The sequence below is a fragment of the Eumetopias jubatus genome, unplaced genomic scaffold (assembly GCF_037043125.1).
Source record: "Eumetopias jubatus isolate StellerSeaLion01/CBP00866 unplaced genomic scaffold, mEumJub1_p1.0 scaffold_1, whole genome shotgun sequence".
Taxonomy (NCBI): Eukaryota; Metazoa; Chordata; class Mammalia; order Carnivora; family Otariidae; genus Eumetopias; species Eumetopias jubatus.
The window spans coordinates 150280925-150300655 of NW_028274807.1; the positions used below are offsets into that span (position 1 = coordinate 150280925).

Below are 19731 nucleotides of genomic sequence, written 5' to 3' on the forward strand. Positions count from 1 at the left end.
GTGAAAATAGTGTTCAGCATTTGTTTTGCAGTGAGCCATTACAGAGGCAGCCCGCACCCCCAGCAGAAGGGTGACTCTATCGAGCTCCTGCCCCCAGGAACTACGCTCGGCATCAAGCCGCCATAGCTCTGAACTGTGTCTGTGAGCATCTGTGCTTTATCTTGGTTTATTTGTGCATCTGTTAGCAAGATGTGTCCTAAGGTATCAGAAAAGCCTAAGAGAGGATATTTTTTGGGTCTGGGAATGCTAAAAATTTTTTCCATATAAACTAACTGTAATTGCTTCTTTGCTTTACACCATTTCGGCTTATGAAAGGTATCAAAGGAATGCTCTACTTTTGGATGGTAGAGGAGACTGGTATATGTGTTAGTTATTAAATACCCTGTACATGTGTGTTCATTTTACAATTCAAAACTGAGAAAAAAAGAAAATTATAAAAATCTTAAGTTGAAACTAATGAAAAGAATCAATATTATTCTCTATGCACTGCTGAGCACCGAGTCAGCAGTTGAGCTGACAATCATATGTGTTGACTTAGATATGGCAAACAATCCTTGTAGCAGGAATCTTTTCTGCAACGAGCCATGAGACACTTCCAAGCTGGTTTTCTCTTGTTTTTGAAGAGCATTTTGGAGAGAATCCAAAGCAAGTCCTTGTTTAATTTAATTGAAAATTATATAATATCTTGTGTTATTTCATTGCAGTAAGTAAGAGCTTTCAATAACACAAAGGGATGTAAAATGGTTTAGATTTATGCCCAAGTGCTTCCCTGAAAAAGCAAAAAGCTTTATAAGACATTTAGCAAAATAAAACTATTCTTAATGAAATGAGGCAGCAAAACAGATGGGGAAATTGTTATGAGATTATTCAAAGGTCATAGTTATCTCAAGGGAAACACTATGTAAACACTCAAGTTCATCTTTAAAATCCTTTGTAAGTGGCATATATTATTTCAATCAAGAGAATGTTTCCAAATCACCCTCTCCTACCTTGAGTATAAGAATTTTTATGAAATTATTTTCTCCTTAAATCAGAGTTTAAAATTAGTAAATATAACACTATGGTAATAGTAAAAAACAGAATCATAGGGGCGCCTGGGTAGCTCAGTTGTTAAGCATCTGCCTTCGGCTCAGGTCATGATCCCAGGGTCCTGGGATCGAGCCCTGCATCAGGCTTCCTGCTCAGTCGGGAGTCTTGCTTCTCCCTCTCCCACTCCCCCCTGCTTGTGTTTCCTCTCTCGCTGTGTCTGTCAAATAAATAAATAAAATCTTAAAAAAAAAAAAAAGAATCATAGAGCTGTGTCTGTATGAGTACATGTAGTAGATTACATAAATGTTTGCATACATACAGAAGAGTCTGGGAAAATATACATAAATTACCACTAGGTTGGTTCCATCTGGAGAGCGTAAAGTGGGAACCTGCAGTTCCACTTACACACGGCAGCTGTTTGATTTTTTTTTTGCAACAAATATGCATTATTTTTGTTTTAGATTACTATCATTCTTTCCTTAAAACTAGCTGTCATTGGTGAATTACAAAGGTAAAATATATTCGTTGTAAAGAGCAGATTAGCAAAGACAAAAATAAAACTCCTCCATAAATCCAGCAATAAGAGATAACTGTGGAAAGCATAAGAGATCATTCCTACCTTTGTAAGGTGTTCCCACAGTTGTTGCATATACATTCTTTTCATATTTCTTCAAACGGTCTTCTAAATTGTGAATCTAAAAGTAACAAATACTTAAATCATATCATAAGATTCGTATGGAAACCATATGTAAAAGAAAGGACTGCTATAGCTACTAGATTCTTTAATACTTAGGACAGAATATAGGCAAATACAATTAATACAAATGGTTTCTTAGATATGACACCAAAAGCACAAACAAAAGAGAAAATATATAAAATGGTCTTTATCAAAAGTAAAACTTTTGTGCCTCAAAGGACATTATCACAAAGTGAAAAGACCACCCACAAAATGGAGAAAATACTTGCAAATCACGTATCTCTTAAGGGACTTGTATTCAGAATAAAGAATACAACTGAACAAGAAACCAAATAACCCAACTAAAAAATTAGCAAAGGACTTAGACATTGCTCCAAATAAGACATACCAATGGCCAACAAACAGAATATAAGATGTCCAATCATTAGTCATTAGAAAAATGCAAATTAAAACCAAAATGAGATACTACTTCATACCAACTACTATGGCTATAATCAAAAACTTGTTGGTGAGGATGTGGAAAAATTGGAATCCTTATATAACTTTGTTGGTGGGAATGTAAAATGGTGCCACAATGTATTTTGGTGGTTCATCAAAAAGCTGAACATATAATTACCAAATGATCTAGCAATTTCACTCCTGGGTATATACCCCAAAGAACTGGAAATAGGTGCTCAAATAAAAACTTGTACACAATGTTCCTGACAGCACTATACGTAATAGCCAAAAGGTAGAAATAACCCAAACATTCATAAACTAATGAATGAAGTATGATATATCCATATAACTAAATAATATTCAGCCATAAAAAAGAATAAAGTACTGATACATGCTACACTGAAGAACCTTAAAAACACTGTGCTAAGTAAAATAAGCCAGATAAGAAAGGCTATGTTTTATGTGATTGTATTTATATAAAATACAATAGGCAAATTTACAGACACAGGAGTAGAGTAGTGGTTGCCAGGAGGTAATGGGGAGTAACAGCTTCATGGGTATAAGGTTTCCTTATGGGGTGATGAAATGTTCTCGAACTAGATAATGGTGATGGTTTCACAACATTGTGAATGAACTACATGTCAATGAATTGTGCACTTTAAACTGGTTAAAATGGTCAATTTTATGTTATGTGTATTTTACCACCATAAAAATAACTAATACAAAAATTGCTATGCTAGCACAGTTTGAAGATTTGAGGATGCTATAAGAAGAGAGTTTTAAAGCAACAACCTTGAGAATAGATGAGAAAAGATAAACCACTGGGAAGTAGAAAAAAAAAGTAGCATTGGGACTTAGCAACTATTTTTATGATTTAAAAAAAATATATTGTGAAAGTTTTCAAACATAACCACAGAGAATATAGTACAATCGATGCCCATATATATCAATCCGTCACCTAATTTCAACAATTGTCAAGATTTTTGTATGTATGACTTTTAAGAAAACTGGAAAATTGGGGTGCCTGTGTGGCTCAGTCGGTTAAGCATCTGACTCTAGATTTCAGCTCTGCTCATGATCTCAGGGTTGTGAGATTGAGCCCCATGTTGGGCTTTGCGCTAAGTGGGGAGTCTGCTTGAGATTGCCCCCCTTTGTCCCTCCCCCACTTGCATGTGCGCTCCCTCAAATAATTTTTAAAACAAAGCAAAAACTGGAAAATCCCTGAAGATATAGCCTTCAAACAGCCTGCTGATTTGTACACTATCCCTCTAGAATTTGGGAGAAAAGACTACTAAAGATGATGCACCACAGATACGCATATACTGGTATTTTCATGCTTATGCATGCTTGTAGACATATATACACAGTCCTATTTAAACCTAATTACTGGATAATATATGGACAAAATTTACAAGGCAATTTACTAGGAAAAAGTAGTAAAGATTGATGTCAACATATTTTCCCTCTGATAAAAGCAAAAACATTTTTTTAAAACTTGTTATTACAAATAAAGACAAATTCTTATCCAAGATGTTAAACACTAGAAAGAATAAGATACAAATGTTCTTGTTTAAATACATGTGATCATGAATTTAAGAGATAAACTCCAGCACCTTCAGTTTTGGAAATAAAATTTCCTGTGTAAGACAAAATTGCAAAGCCAGCTATTAAATCAGTATTATATCAGTTCGTTTTTAAAAGTGAGCTAAATGAGATCCAAGTACAAAAGAACATAAATTAAGGCAGTCAGTTCAAAATAAAAGGCACCAATTAAACCTTACCTGTTCTCTGAACTCTTGCTCTTTCAACTTTGAATCACTGATTAGAGTAGTCTTCTGTGCTAGTTGTGTCTAAAAAAACATAAAGTCAGATCTGAAATGCATATGGGTTTCATCACTGCCTGGATATACATTGTACTGCTTGGTAAATTATCTTTATGTTTTAACTTTTAAAACACAAAATACTCCTGGGGCACCTGGGTGGCTCAGTTGGTGGAGCACCTGACTTCAGATCACGTCATGATCTCAGGATCCTGGGATCGAGTCCCGTGTTGGGCTCCCCGCTCAGTGGAGAGTCTGCTTGAACCTCTGCCTCTGCCCCTCCCCCGACTCGTGCTCTCTCTCAAATAAACTCTTAAACACACACACACACACACACACACACACACACACACACACAAAATACTCCTGAAAATATACTGTCTTCAGTCAAATTCAATGAAGAACTAGTCTTACCTGTAACTCCATAATTGTTATCTGTAAATGGAAAAGAAAAAAATGAGTATATAATACACTAAAATCGATAAGAAGCAATAAAATGGAACAATATGAACTCACAAGAAAATAAAAATTTAGTATTTTAGTCTTAAGAGAGTGGTAAGATTTAAGAGTCTAGTTCCTCTCACTTTGTCATTGCCAGGGCTCTCCTCCTGCTGCAGCCTTTCCTGGTACTTATTCCGTAGCTCCTCCAGTTGAGTCTGCAGGTCGATTACTTTAGCAGTCATTTCTTCTTCACGAGCCTTTAAGATTAAAGAAAAAAAGTGCTAATGAACATACCAAAAAGAACATCGTAGAGGCAACACAGTGTAAACTCCTCAGAAGGAGAAACAAATACCTAAATATTTCTGGAGACACAAACCATTGTTTCTATCGTCATTCGTGACTATACTCTAAATACCTTCCTTCATGTCCCACTTTTAACGTCAACCTTGCTATTCATGCCATATTACTGTTCCCTCTCTCACTCCCTCTGTCCCCACTCCATAAAGCCCATCAAGCAGTTTCTTTCCCTGTAAGCTTCCCAGGCTTGAATGACCATCAGGTATGTAACAATGTGGTGACAGGACTTGAACACAGAGCCTGTGTGTTAGGGACTCTGCCCTTTTCCACATTAGGATCCGATTTCCAGAAAACATCCATTAATACAAATACAAATAATACAGTAGATACAGTGAGGCACAGCACTGATCAACCAGCTGGCAACTTACTGATCACAAGTTGTGGAGGTTTTTCCTAGCCCTTTGGATAGCTGTGTAAATCGAGAAATGATTTTTTGTCCTGGTTCAGCAAACCTCCATCTATACATCTGTCCCTAAACCACACCAGTGGTTCTCTGGGGTAAAATATTCAACTAAAGTCTATTAAAAAAAAAATTATTGTCCAATGTATTAGTAACCATGTAATGTCTCCATTTGCCCTGAACTTTGCAAAAAAATAGACAAGGCTGTAAAAGTATATGTGACTTATTGGTCCAAAAATCCTAACTTAGAAAATTTGGTATACAAATCATTTCTCTCTTCTGTTTTGATTGCCCTAGTAAAGGCTATTGCCCATTCTACATTTCTTCACTTGTCTTGATAACTGCCATCATTTATTGTACAGAGCAGTCCAGACCTCTTCTTGCTCTTATAAATCTTGTAATAACATCTTTACTAAAAGAACATTTGCAATTGAAATATTGATCAGATTGAGTAATAAGACAGGACAAGTGTTTGCTGACTAAGAGACTGAACAGGAAAAACAGCAACAAATGGATATCTGATTTAACAGATGCTGACTTGACAGAACCAAGAAACATCATCCTCAAAAACAAACAAAAAAAAGAGAGGCCCCATGGCACAAAATAAGGCAATGAACCATAAGGACACTTGGAAAATCTACTTTGAAATACCCCACTGGTCATGAAACTTAGACCAACTGAAAAAGAACAAACTTCTTCTGGCAACATAAGCAAAGCAGGGATGTCTAGTAACCAGCCTCCTTAGGTATCTCCCCACTGAGGCTCACTTGAACCTAGCCTCCATCCCTAAAACACCATCAACCACAAACTCTTGCAAATATTTTACTGCCCACAGTTTACTGTTTTTAGTCTACCACGGCATATCCTGTGTGGATGTCTGTGTCAATGTGGTTTAGGCACCTTTGAAAGGATCACCTCTACAGCTACTTATTCAGTTAGGCCCCAATTTTTATTTTATTTTATTTTATTTTATTTTACTAATTTATTTATTTATTTGGTGAGAGAGTCGGCGGGGGGGCAGAGGGAGAGAGAAAATCTTAAGCAGACTCCGCACTGAGCATGGAGCCCGACGTGAGTTTCAATCTCATATCCCTGAGATCATGACCTTAGCCAAAATCAAGAGGCAGACGCTTAACCAAATGAACCACCCGGTGCCCCCAGGCCCAGATTTTAATATGACAATCAGCTATGTCTGACATTTCCTTTGACAGTTGTGGGATACTATCTAAATCAAGCCCACTAAGAATTAGGAAAAAATCCCTTCTGTGTTATTTCTAATTTAAGAAACAATTTTGTAAATTCCTTTTTAAGAGCTTTCTAGTATTGAAGGAGGAAAAAAAAACAGTACTACTTACTTCAAAGTAAGAACAATAAGGAAAACCAGTTAAACTGAATGTTAATGCACATCCATGGAAATCATGTTTGAGAGTCTAGTTATTATGCCAAAGCCAAATCACTAAAATATAGTCAATGTCAAAAGGAAACCAGTTTTGTATCTAATGTAGCCAAGCTACCTCCTCCCAGTGGGACTGCTCTGAGCTGGGACCAGGCTATTACTTAAGCTCACTTACATGAGTACTCAGCTCTTCCTCTGAGATGTCATCAGTCCCTCTTCCCAAATGGGTTCTTCCCTGCCCTAGCACATGTCACCTCCTTCAAATTTACCAAGTGTCTAGTATGTGCCAAGTATCTGGCTAAGTCTTCAAGACTAGAGATGAGTAACAAAATCCCTGCCCACCAGATGCTTATAATCTAGGAGAGAGGACATACACATTAATATTCTCCTACACACATATGTATGTATGACAAAAATTCATGTTATAAGTGAAGTAATGAATACAGATGAGTACCAAAAGAACACTGATGCAATGAATTATATTTAAGGGGTTCTAAAAAAAACTATGTTAAAACAATATGATGCAGAAAAGAATATTCAAAAAGCAAACTTTTGAGTAGAAAAGGGAAAAAACATATTTCATTTTTGTTTCTGTTTACACAAAACACTGCAATATTATGAAAGAAACTAATCATTGATCTCTGGCTCAAGGTGGCAATACAGGAAGATCCTGAACTCACTTCCTCCCATGGACACACTGAGTGTACAGCTACATAGGGAACAATTTCCTCTTAAAAATAAAAAACAAAAAAGCCTGGCTGAGTGATGGCTACACATCAGGCAAATGAGGAAAAAAACCACACTGGAGTGGGTAGGAGAGGCTAAGACACAACCTGGTCATAAATCCCATCCCCAGCATGACAACCAACAACTGGGAGGAACCTCAAAACCCAGAATTTTTCCGAGGACTGAGCATTCCAACTTTTAAGATATATACTTGAGAGACAAGCCCCCAAAACATCTAACTTTGAAAGCCAACAAGGTTCACATCCTGAGACTCACAAAACTAGTGATCTGAGAAACCACTCTTAAAGGGTTCCTGTGCCTGCACTCACCCACCTCAGGGCCCAGCTCAGAGGTAGCCAGTTCCATCCAGACTTAAAGTGAAGGAGACTCACCTGCTTCTATTAAAGCACTGGCCTGAAGGGCAGACATCTAATTTAACACACACACCTAGGAGCCTGCTGGAATACTCTCTGGGCACACAGACTGGCAGGTGCCATCTTTCCATGCTCCTTTTGACATGTTCCAGAACACCAGTATCTCCCAGAAGGGTGCTTTTACAGGCATCTGGTGCCCTGATTTTTGCAGCTGCCACCTAAGGGGACACCTCTTGATCACATGGCTCTGGAGGCCAAGGGAGCTTGTGTTCCTAGTCCCATGAGACTGTAATAATCAGTATCACTCAGAAAGGAGCTCATATCTCCATTTGGTGCCCCAATTTTTGCAGCTGCTGCCAGGGAACACAGCTATACTGGCTCTGGTGGACAGTGCCCATGGATCCCACAGGGCTATAACAGAGGAAAAGTTCTTAAATAGCTAACCATCCCCAAGGGCACAGCAAAAGACAACAGACACAGGAGCTCAGACTGTGTGTGAAAGAGGCCTATTGGTTAATCATCATGACTGTGGCCTAAGGGGAAGGCTTCTACTTAAACATGCACCTAAAGGCAGAATGTAATCCCTTCCTCAAGTCATCTTTGAGCTCACCCTCTGCCATACTCCAGAGCACCAGTGTCTTCAGGAGGGGAACTTTACATGTGTCTGGTGTCCTGATTTTTGCCACTACTGCCCAAAGACACCCCTTGATCACCTGGCTTTGGTGGCCAAGATGGCTTGCATTCCTGGATCCCATAGCACTATGGCAATTGGAGAGATGGTTCTTGGCAGACTACCCACCCCTGGGGCACTGTGCAAACAGTGGATTGAAGTATAACCCCCAATCTTTCTGTGAAGGAGGCCTCTTTGCTTGTCCTGGAGCTCTGGCCTAAGGGGCAGGCTTCAGATTTGGGACACATTTTGTGGCTTATGGAGCTGCTCTCAGGGAGCACAGGCTATGGATGCTACCATGGTGCTCTCCCTCCTTCTGCCTTGCTCTAGCTTGCCAATATCACCCAGAAAAGAGCTTATACACTCATATGGAATCGTGATTTTTGTGACTGCCACTCAAGGTACACTTTCAGATGGCCTGCCTCTGGTGGCCTGCAGGGCTTACACTTGCTTGCAGTCCCACAGGACTATATATGTTTGCATATTTTTAAAAACTGATGCCTGAGGGTCTGGCTTCCAATCAGCATGAATCTAAGTGCTGAGAGCCTCCCTTCTGAAATACTGACAGGTTGGTAGCACATCCTCAACTACTGAGAACTATTAAAAATATAATAAGCTGCTCGGACAAGCACAAAGGTTTAAGAGACAACCAAGAGCTGAGGCAGGGCTGAACAATAAAGGCTCATCTCCTGCATGATGCCAATCCTTCAAGACTGAGAGAGGTGGTTGTTTCATCTACTGTATAATCATTTATAAAGCTAGTCTGAAGTTAAAAAACAAAAGTAGTAAAAATAATTATATTTACAATAATGAATTAAGAAATACACAAGACAGGGGCGCCTGGATGGCTCTGTCATTAAGCAGCTGCCTTTAGCTCAGGTCATGATCCCAGGGTCCTGGGATTGAGCCCCACATCGGGCTCCCTGCTCAGCGGGGAGCCTGCCTCTCCCTCTCCCCCTGCTTGTGCGCTCTCTCTCTCTCAATAAATAAATAAATAAAAATCTTTAAAAAAAAAAAAGGAATACACAAGATAAAAAGATGTAGAATGTGACATCAAAAACATAGAATGTCAAGGAGTAATTATAATGTTGAGCTTTGTAATGGGATCAAACTTAAATTGTTATCAACTTAAAACAGACTGTTATAAGTTGTTCTATGTAAGCCCCATGGTAAACACAAAGCAAAAACTATAATAAATACACAAAAGATAAAGATAAGCATACCATCAAAGAAAGTCATCAGAATATAAAGAAAACAGGGAAAGAAGCATCAAACAGAGAGGAAATACAAAAACAGCCAGAAAACAATGAACAAAATGGCAATAAGCACATATTTATCAATAACTACTTTAAACATAAATGGACTAAATTTTCCAATCAAAAGACTCAGAATGGCTAAATAAACTGAAAACAAGACCCATCTATATGCTGCCTACAAGAGAATCTCTTTAGATGTAAGGACATACACACTAAAAGTAAAATGATGAAAAAAGATATCCATGCAAATGGAAATAAACAAAAAAGCCAGGGTAGCAAAACTTATATCAGATAAAATAAGACTTTAAAACAAAGACTATAAGAGACAAAGAAGGATATTACATAATGTAAAGTGGTCAACCCTACAAAAAAGACAAAACATTTACAAATATTTATGCACCCAACATACGAGCACCTAAATATATAAAGCAAATATTAACAAACCTAAAAGGAGTAACAGACAGCAATACAATAATAGTAGGGGACTTTAAACCCTACTTACATCAATGAATAGATCATCCAGGCAGAAAATCAATAAGAAAATAATGGCCTTAACTGACATATTAGACCAAATGAACTAAACAGAAATATACAGAACATTCCATCCAAAAGCAACAGAATACACATTCTTCTTGTGTGCACACAGAATATTTTCCAAGACAGATCATATATTAGGCCACAAAACAAGTCTTAATAAAGTTAGAAGACTGAAATCATATCAAGCATCTTTTCCAACCACAGCAGTATGAAACTAGAAATTAATTACACAAAGAAAACTGCAAGGCACAGATAGCACCAGGAATAGAGTCAATGATATTGTAAAAGCGTTGGATGTTGATAGATGGTAGCTACACTATGGTGGGTGTAGCATAACATATAGAGAAGCTGAATCACTATGTTGTATACCTGAAACTAATGTAGCATTATGTGTCAACTGTACTTAAATTAAAAAATTAAACACACACACACACACACACACACATAAAGAAAACTGGAAAATTCACAAATATGTGGAGATTAAACAACATGCTACTGAACAACCAATGGGTCAAACTAGAAATCAAAAGAAAAATTTTTAAAGATCCTGAGACAAATAAAAATGGAAATAGAACATACTAAAATTTATAGGATGCAGCAAAAGCAGTTCTAAAAGGGAAGTTCATAGTGATAAATGCCTACTTCAGGAAACATGAACATTCTCAAATAAACAAACTAACTTTACACACACCTCAAGGAACTAGAAAAAGAACGAAAGAATAAGAAAGGAAATAACAGATTAGAACTAAATGATATAAAGATTAAAAACACAATAGAAAATTGATCAATGAAACTAAGAGCTGGTTCTCTAAAAAGATACACAAAACTGACAAATCTTTTTCTAGACTCACTGGGAAAAAAAGAAAGGGGATTCAAATAAATTATATCAGAAATCAAAAAAGTTATAACTGATACCACAAAAATACAAGAATTGTAAGACACTACAATGAAAAATTATACATTAACAAATTGGGGAACCTAGCAGAAACATTCCTAGAAACATTCAATCTACCAACACTAAATCATGATGAAGTAGAAAATCTGAACAGACCAATTACTGGTAATGAGATTGAATCAGTAATCAAAAACCTCCCAATAAACAAAAGTCCAGGACCAGACACCCTCACTTTGAATGTACTGCACATTCAAAGAAAAATCGTTCTCAAACTCTTCCAAAAAATAGAGGAAGGAACTTTTCCAAACTCCTTTTAAGAGTCCAGCATCACCCTGATACCAAAATCAAAGACACCACACAAATATGCAAAAATTATAGGCCAAAACTCTAATGAACATAAAAGGAAAAATCCTCAACAAGATATTAGCAAACCAAATTCAACAATACATTAAAAGGATCATATACCATGATCAAGCTGGATTTATTCCAGGGATTAAGGATGTTTCAACATTTGCAGATCAGTCAATGTCACATTAACAAAATGAAGGCTAGAAATCATACGGTTATCTCAATACATGCCGAAAAAAACATCTGACAAAATTCCACATCCATTTATAATAAAAACTCTCAACAAAGTGGGTACAGAGGGAATGTACCTCAACACAAAAAAGGCCAAATATGACAAGCCCACAGCTAACATCATACTTAATGGTGAAAAGCTGAAAGCTTTTCTTCTAAGATCAGGAACAAGATAAGGATGTCCACTCTCACCACTTTTATTCAACATAGTATTAGAAGTCCTGGCCAGAGCAATTAGGCAAGAAAAATAAATAAAAGCCATCCAAATTGGAAAGAAAAGGAAAATACTATTTGCAGAGTACATATTATATATAGAAAATCCTAAAGACTCCATCAAAAACCTGTTAGAACCAATAAAAGAATTAAGTAAAGTTGTAGGATACAAAAATCAATACACAAAAATCTACTGCATTCCTATACACTAATAAATAAACTAAAAATTTAAGAAAACAATCCCACTTACAATTGCATCAAAAATAATAAAATACTAGGGTGCCTGGTGGCTCAGTCGGTTGAGCATCCAACTCTTGATTTTCGGCTCAGGTCATGATCTCAGGGTCATGAGATTGGGCCCCACGTCAGGTTCTGTGTTCAGTGGAGAGTCTGCTTGGGATTCTCTTTCTCTCTCTCTTTCTGCCCCTCTCCCTGTTTGTGCACTATCTCTCTCTCAAATGAATAAATAAATCTTTAAAAAACAAAAAAATATGTAGGAATAAATTTAACCAAGGAGGTGGAAGACATGTACTCTGAAAACTATGAGACATTGATGAAAGAAATAGAAAAATACATAAATAAATGTAAAGAGACTCTGTGCTTATGGACTGGAAGAATTAATATTGTCACATGTCCATACTACTCAAAGCAATCTAAAATTCAAGATAATTCCTACCAAAATTCCAATGGCATTTTTCACAGAACTATACAAATAATTCTAAAATTTGTATGGAACCACAAAAGACCCCAAATAGCCAAAGCAATCATGAGAAACAACAAAGCTGGAGGCATCCCTGATTTCAAACTATTTTTGCAAAGCTATAGTAATTAAAACAGTATGGTCTTGGCATAAAAACAGACATGGAGATCAATGGAATAGGATAAAGCCCAGAAATAAATCCATGCATATATGGTAAATTAATTTATAACAAATGAGCCAAGAACATACAATGGGGTAGAGGATAGTCTCTTCATTTAATTACGTGGAGAAGACTGGACAGCCACATACAAAAGAATGAAACTGGACTACCATCTCACACCATCTACAAATTAACTCAAAATGGGGCACCTAGGTGGCTCAGATGTTTAAGCATCTGCCTATGGCTCAGGTCATGATCCTGGTTCCTGGGATCGAGCCCTGCATCACATTGGGCTCCCTGCTCCACAGGGAACCTGCTGCTACCCCTCCCACTTCTGTTCCCCCTGCTTGTGCTCTCTCTCTAAAATAAATAAATAAAATCTTTTTTAAAAAAATGGATTAAAAACTTGAATGTAAGATCTAAAACCATAAAATTCCTAGAAGAAAACAAAGGCAGTAAGCTCTTTGAAACAGGCCTTGGTGATGGTTTTGAATCTGACACCAAAAGCAAAAATAACCAAGTGGCACCCCATCAAACTAAAAAGCTTCTGGATAGCAAAGGAAACCATTAACTGGAAAGACAATCTACTAAATGAGAGAAAACATTGACCTGGTATTTTGATAAGGGCTAATATCTGATAAAGGGCTAATATCCAAAATATATAAAAAATTCATATAACTCAACAGCAAAAAGAAAAAAAATCCAATTTAAAAATGGGCACAAGACCTAAATAAACATTTTTCCAGACACACAGATGGCCAACAGGTCCATAAAAAGATGCTCTACATCATTAATCACCAGAAAAATGCAAATCAAAACCTTAATGAGATATCCCCTCACAAATGTTAAAATAACTATTATTAAAAAAAAAAACAACTAGAAATAATGAGTGCTGATAAAGATGTGGAGAAAAGGGAACCCTTGTGCACTGTTGGTGGGAATGTAAACTGGTGCAGCCACTCTGGAAAACAGTGTGGAAGTTCCTCAAAATATTAAAAATAGAACTACCATATGATCCAGCCAATTCCACTTGTGGGTTATTTATCCAAAGAAAACAAAAACACTAATTCAAAAAGTTAGTGTTCACTGCAGCATTATTTATAATAAATAGCCAAGATATGGAAACAACTTAAGTGTCCATCAGTAGATGAATGGATAATGAAACTATCACATACACACACACACACACACACACACACACACACGAATGGATAAAGAAATTGTTACACACATACACAGAGGAATATCATTCAGCCATAAAAAAGAATGAAACCTTGCTATTTGTGACAACATGGAGGGGCTTCAAAGGCATTACGCTGAATGAAAGAAGTGAGAGGGAAAAACAAATACCATAATAATCTTACTTATATGTGGAATCTAAAAATAAGTAAAAATTTAAAAACCAAACTCAAAGACACAGAAAACAGACTGGTGACTGCCAGAGGTAGGGTATGGGGAGGTAGGAGAAATGGATCAACTCTTTTTGTTTGGGTTTTTACTTACTTAAATAAATTGAATTTTTTTAAAAAAGAAAAGAACAGGGGCGCCTGGGTGGCTCAGTGGGTTAAGTGTCCGACTCGTGATTTTGGCTCAGGTCATCATCTCAGGGTCCTGGGATTGAGCATTGCATCAGACTCCATGCTCAGTGCACAGTTTGCTTGAAATTCTCTCTCCCCCCCCTCTGCCCTTCCCCCTGCTCATGCACCCTTGCTCTCTTTCTCAAATAAATAAATAAAATCTTTAAAAAAGAAAAAAAGAGAGAGAAAAGAAGAATGGTTACCTGTGGAGAGAAAAGGGGCAAGATGTAGAATAGAGCGAACAGGAATGGGTTTTCATTATAGACCATTCTCTATATTTTTTATATTATTTTGATTTTTGTGTGAAAAGATTTGATTCAAAAATTTTTTTCTAAATAAAAGCTAAGTTGAAAACTTATTTTTTAAAGCCAAATTTGAGAGATGGTAATAACTCACTAATTCACAAAGCTTGAGAAAGTGATCTTTAGGCACACAGAAAAGCATGACCAAAGGTAAAATATGATGAAGAACAAGATAAAGTTGAGTTCATCTAGCACAGGATGAACTGGAGGAAGTGTCACTGGGATAATGGGAAGCCATTGAAGGTATTTAAGAAAGTGATATATCACATCCTCATTTCAAGACAGAAAATAACTGACAAGAAGAGATGAATACCTTAGAAAAAAGACCAGTAGCAAAGACATCAGCTGGGTAATACAAAAGACCAGACCGAATGGAAGATGGCAGTCAGACGGTGGTAATAGCGGTGGCGTTGAGAGGAGAGGAACATGCAGTATGACTCAATGAAAATCTATGTGCTGAGAGTCTACTATACGTTGGTTATTGTGCTGGAGGTATACAATTAATGGGAAACAGATGATTTCCATGCCTAGTAAATCAGGGAAGATAAGCAGATTTCATGCCCTAACAGGTGTGGGGATACATATGTGTGAGGGGCTGAGAAAGAGAGAAGGTCTTTCTGTCAAGGATGACAAAAGTTCCCAGCATCTTCAAATAGGGGAAAGAATAGTAAGAATGACTTAAGACTAAAGTAAAGGCAGGAAAATGAAAACGTCTCTGTGCACCACTTTGCTATTAACAAATCACAGAATTGTTCTAAAGGATGAATGAAAATGAAAATGAAAATACAGCATTCTTCAATGCCATCATTCAGACACATCATCAATCTGATAATAGCTTTCCAGAGGGGGAAAATACACCACTACATAAAACATACAAATCCCATATAAAACTCTAATTCTGGATATTTTAAAAGGGGAGAATGGTAGAGAATATGTCTCAGAATCAAAGGAATATAGTATTTGCTAAGAACTGTTAATATCTCTTTTAGTAATATTTGTACTTTTTTTTTTTTTTAAGAAGGCTCCATGCCCAGTGTGGAGCCCACTGTGGGGCTCAAGCTCACGACCCTGAGATCAAGACCTGAGCTGAGATGGAGTTGGACACTTAACCGACTGAGCCACCCAGGCACCCCGGTAATACCTGTACTTTTAAAAAGAAATTCTTCAAGACAGAGTTTGTATTTGGAGTGTTCAGATGAACTGCCTATTTGTCAAAGTCAGCCCTAGATCTGGCAGTTAAAAGTCTGAGGCCACACTGTCCAACAGAGTAGCCATAAGCTACCCAGAACTGTGGCTACGAGCACCTGAAATGTAGCTAATCCACACTGACGTGGGAGCTGCAAACAGAAAAACACACAGAATCTTAAATAATACATATGTAATTTTTATATTGACCACATATTGAAATGATAATATTTTGGATATAATGGGTTAACATATTACTATTAAAATTAAGTTCACCTAGTAAAAGTCAGAGAAAGAAAAATACCGTATGATTTCACTCATATGTGGAATTTAAGAAACAAAACAAATGAGCAGAGGAGAAAAGGAGGGAGGGAGGGCAGGAGAAAGGGACAGGGAGGGGGAGAGAGAGAAACCAAGAAACAGACTCTTAACTATAGAGAACAAATGGCTGGTTCCCAGAGGGGAGGTGGGTGGGTGGGGATGGGTGAAATAGGTGATGGGGATGAAGGAGTACACTATCCGTGATGAGCACTGGGTGTTGTATGGAAGTGCTGAATCACTGTATTGTACACCTGAAACTATTATTACACTGTATGTTAACTAACTGGAATTTGAATAAAAACTTTTTAAAAAATTAAGCTCACCTGTTTCTTTTTCCTTTCTTAATGTAGGTACTAGAAAAGGTTAGATTACACGTATGGCTCCCACTTGTGGTCTGCATTCTATTTCTAATGGACAGTGCTGGTCTGAGGCACAGGAAGGGGTTTTAGAGAAGAATCCACCCAACTCCTTCCCTCACTCTCCAATTCCTGTCTGGAAGCCTGAAACTTAGAGGATCAATCCTTTAATTTCCCAAATAAACACCAGATTTTCAAGAAGAACCATACCACAGGTTAACTTTCTTACCTGCCTCTCTGTTCCCTCACCCCTCTACCTATAGAGGTCTGTCATGACCTTGGAAAGTCTTCTGTCTGCTACCCCATACATCCAGAGACAGAGAAGTAATTCACAAAAGGGAACATTCTAGCTGCGGCACAGTTCATCCCCTGCAAGTGAAGCTCCCTGACTTACTTATCCATGATGAATAACTAGTGCCTTCCCCAAGTTCCTTTCTTAGAGAGAAGTCTTTATAAATATATGAAGCTAATGAAGGGTCAATGCTCTCCCACTCACTGAAGTTTTAGGTAAATCACTTAACTATGCTGAACTTGCTTTGCCTTCTACAAAAAAAAAAAAAAAAAAGATGAAACTAAACTGACTTTAATGTATCTTCCAATTCCAACATTCTCTAAGCATTCAAGAAACAACAGCTTTTTTAAAGCTTCGCACATATACACTCTACAGAAGTATAAGAAAATGAGTAAAATTATTCAAGCCTTTTCATAATAAAATCTAAAGTTCAAAAATTACACAAAGGTGGCATTTCTATGCATGTGCCTTATCCTGGAATTCCAGCCTTTTCAATTGCATTTAAAAATAATTATTATTATACTGTTCCTGGCTCAGCCTTCTATTGCTGCCATAGTCTGTTGAGGCATGATTCTCTGATTTATGCATTCTTAATCATCAAGTGGTTCCTGGCATATAGTGAAATAAGGCTTGGAGTAACTAAAGAATCTGCATCCCAATACAGCATACTTTATGTTGTTTTCATTTGAAAATTTTCTGGAGTCCAAAATACCGGCATTCATGGCTTATCCTGACACACAGAAATGGCAATGCTAATCCACCACTAGTAGAGTAAGTACAGTGAACCAACCTTCCACTAAGTATAAAAGATTTGGCTGATGCATTCCATTTTTTTCCCATCTTTTTTCTCTCTTGAGAGCAACAAAAACTGTGAAAATTGGGTTGTGATGGAATAAAGTTAACTGGCCCTCCTGGAAAGACCCCAGCTAGGTGGCCAACGCATACACACACACTAACTGCCCCATTACTTAGATTTTACCTAAGCACAAGTTCTCAATTCTTAGTCTGGTTCTCTTACAATTTAGTCTGACTGAGAGAAAGACAAGAAGAGAATCCATTCTTCCCCTTAGTAACTCACTGTTGCTTCGATACCTGCCAAGTAGACTGAACTGCTGGGTTAGCAGAATCTGATCACGAAACTATGATCCTGACAAAAATCAATCAGACTCCTTATAAATATGCATAGAGTGCAAATATTAAATTTGGTTAATATTGAGCCAAAACAAAAACCCTCTACATTAGAAAAGCAGGAAATCTGACAGCCCAATCTTTAGCACCACCACGAAATCCAGCACAGGTGAATTTCAAAAAAGAGAAAGAAAATAATGTACATCAAGGATTTCTTCATATCTTTTCGCTGTTCTTTGTAAATCATCTTCCTTCTCCGCAATTTTCTTATATAACTGATTTGTCTCTTCCTGATGGCTTTCCAAAAGTTCAGCTTCCACTTCCTGGGCTTTATCTAATACATAAAAAATGGGGACACACAAGAACACACATTAGGCAAGAATTAGTATCTACATCCCAAATTCAGTTCCAAATTAAATTTGATAAAAATCAATTGATCAAGGGTGTCTTGTCTGGGTGGCTCAGTTGTTAAGTGTCTGCCTTTGGCTTAGGTCATGATCCCAGGGTCCTGGGATCGAGCCCCATATCAGGCTCCCTGCTCGACGGGAAGCTGCTTCTCCCTCTCCCACTCCCCCTGCTGTGTTCCCTCTCTCGCTGCCTCTCTGTCAAATAAATAAATAAAATCTTTAAAAAAAAAAAATCAATTGATCATGTATGTACCCTCCTGTACAGGGCAGGAATGTCTTTATAAGGCAATTAATTAGCTAATGTTTCAGGTTCTTTCACCCGCCCCTCCTCTCCTAAAGGCAAGCTGCTGCCAAGCAAGCACAGGTTCCAATTAGAGAACTTTCTTGGACAGGAATCATTTTTTTTCTCCAGTTCAATTACTTAAAAGCACTTAGCACAGTGTGAAAACAGTAAGTGTAAATTATAAATAGTCTCTGCTGATTCTGACTTGTTCTTTACTGAATTTAAAATTTGACTCACCAATGGTTTCTTTTATGGTCATTTCCAGCTCCTGGTCCTTTTGTGCCAGCTGTGTATGGAACTCCCTCATCAGCTGTTTTAATGTGGAATTGTGCTTCAACTCAAGATCTTCCTGCTCCTGTCTGTGCAACAAAAATATAAAGAGCTAACTGTTGTCAAACACATAACACGCCATATAGAGTTACCTAGTCTTCACAACAGTGCTCGTAAGATCTCATTGGTATAAAAACAGGTTCAAGGGTGCATACGTGTGTATGTGTGTGTCCAGGCACAGAAAACTCCTGGGAGGATACAGAAACTATAATTATCTCTATACAACAGTCCTGGGGATTTGAGAATTCTTTTCCCCTTAAAATTTTCATCATACACATCTATCTTATATCATAATAATGCTAATACTAAAAATAGTAAAACAAAAAGAAAGTAATTACTGGGATACGTACATAATAAGCATAATCATATATGCAAGAAATGTTTTTCTCCCCTCTAAACAGACATGAAAGAACAATGCCTCTTGCCTTAAATTGTTTTATATTTCTTCTCGGCATTTAACAACTTACTCGAAATCATGTTTCATAGTTTGGGTAGGTGAAAGTTAAGTGTATTAGGCACAATAAAAGGGACTTAATTAATAAAGACTGTCTTAAAAATATTCATGCTGGGGCGCCTGGGTGGCTCAGTCAGTTAAATGTCTGACTCTTTTTTTGTTTTGTTTTAAAGATTTTATTTATTTATTTATTTATTTATTTATTTGAGAGAGAGCAAGAGAGCATGCACGTGCAGGGTGAGGGACAGGCAGACTGTGCACTGAGCACAGAGTCCAATGCAGAGCTCCATCCCACCACCCTGAGATCATGACCTGGGCCAAAATCAAGAGTCGAAGACTTAACCGACTGAGCCACCCAGACACCCCAAGTGTCCGACTCTTGATTTTGGCTCAGGTTATGATCTCAGG

At 37.4% G+C, this 19731-nt stretch overlaps 1 protein-coding gene across 5 annotated transcripts in view; it reads right to left on the reverse strand.

Moving 5' to 3' along the window:
- GOLGA4 (golgin A4) overlaps nucleotides 1-19731 on the reverse strand; it is a 121305-nt gene that overhangs the window by 19741 nt on the left and 81833 nt on the right. For all 5 annotated transcript variants that reach the window (XM_088026743.1, XM_028107079.2, XM_088026741.1 and 2 more), the window contains 6 exons: nucleotides 18777-18898; nucleotides 18053-18183; nucleotides 4569-4682; nucleotides 4399-4419; nucleotides 3946-4014; nucleotides 1649-1724 (listed from right to left, as the gene is read on the reverse strand). In XM_088026743.1, coding sequence (XP_087882869.1) covers nucleotides 1649-1724; nucleotides 3946-4014; nucleotides 4399-4419; nucleotides 4569-4682; nucleotides 18053-18183; nucleotides 18777-18898 — 533 coding nt within the window. The remainder of the gene's footprint in view (nucleotides 1-1648; nucleotides 1725-3945; nucleotides 4015-4398; nucleotides 4420-4568; nucleotides 4683-18052; nucleotides 18184-18776; nucleotides 18899-19731) is intronic.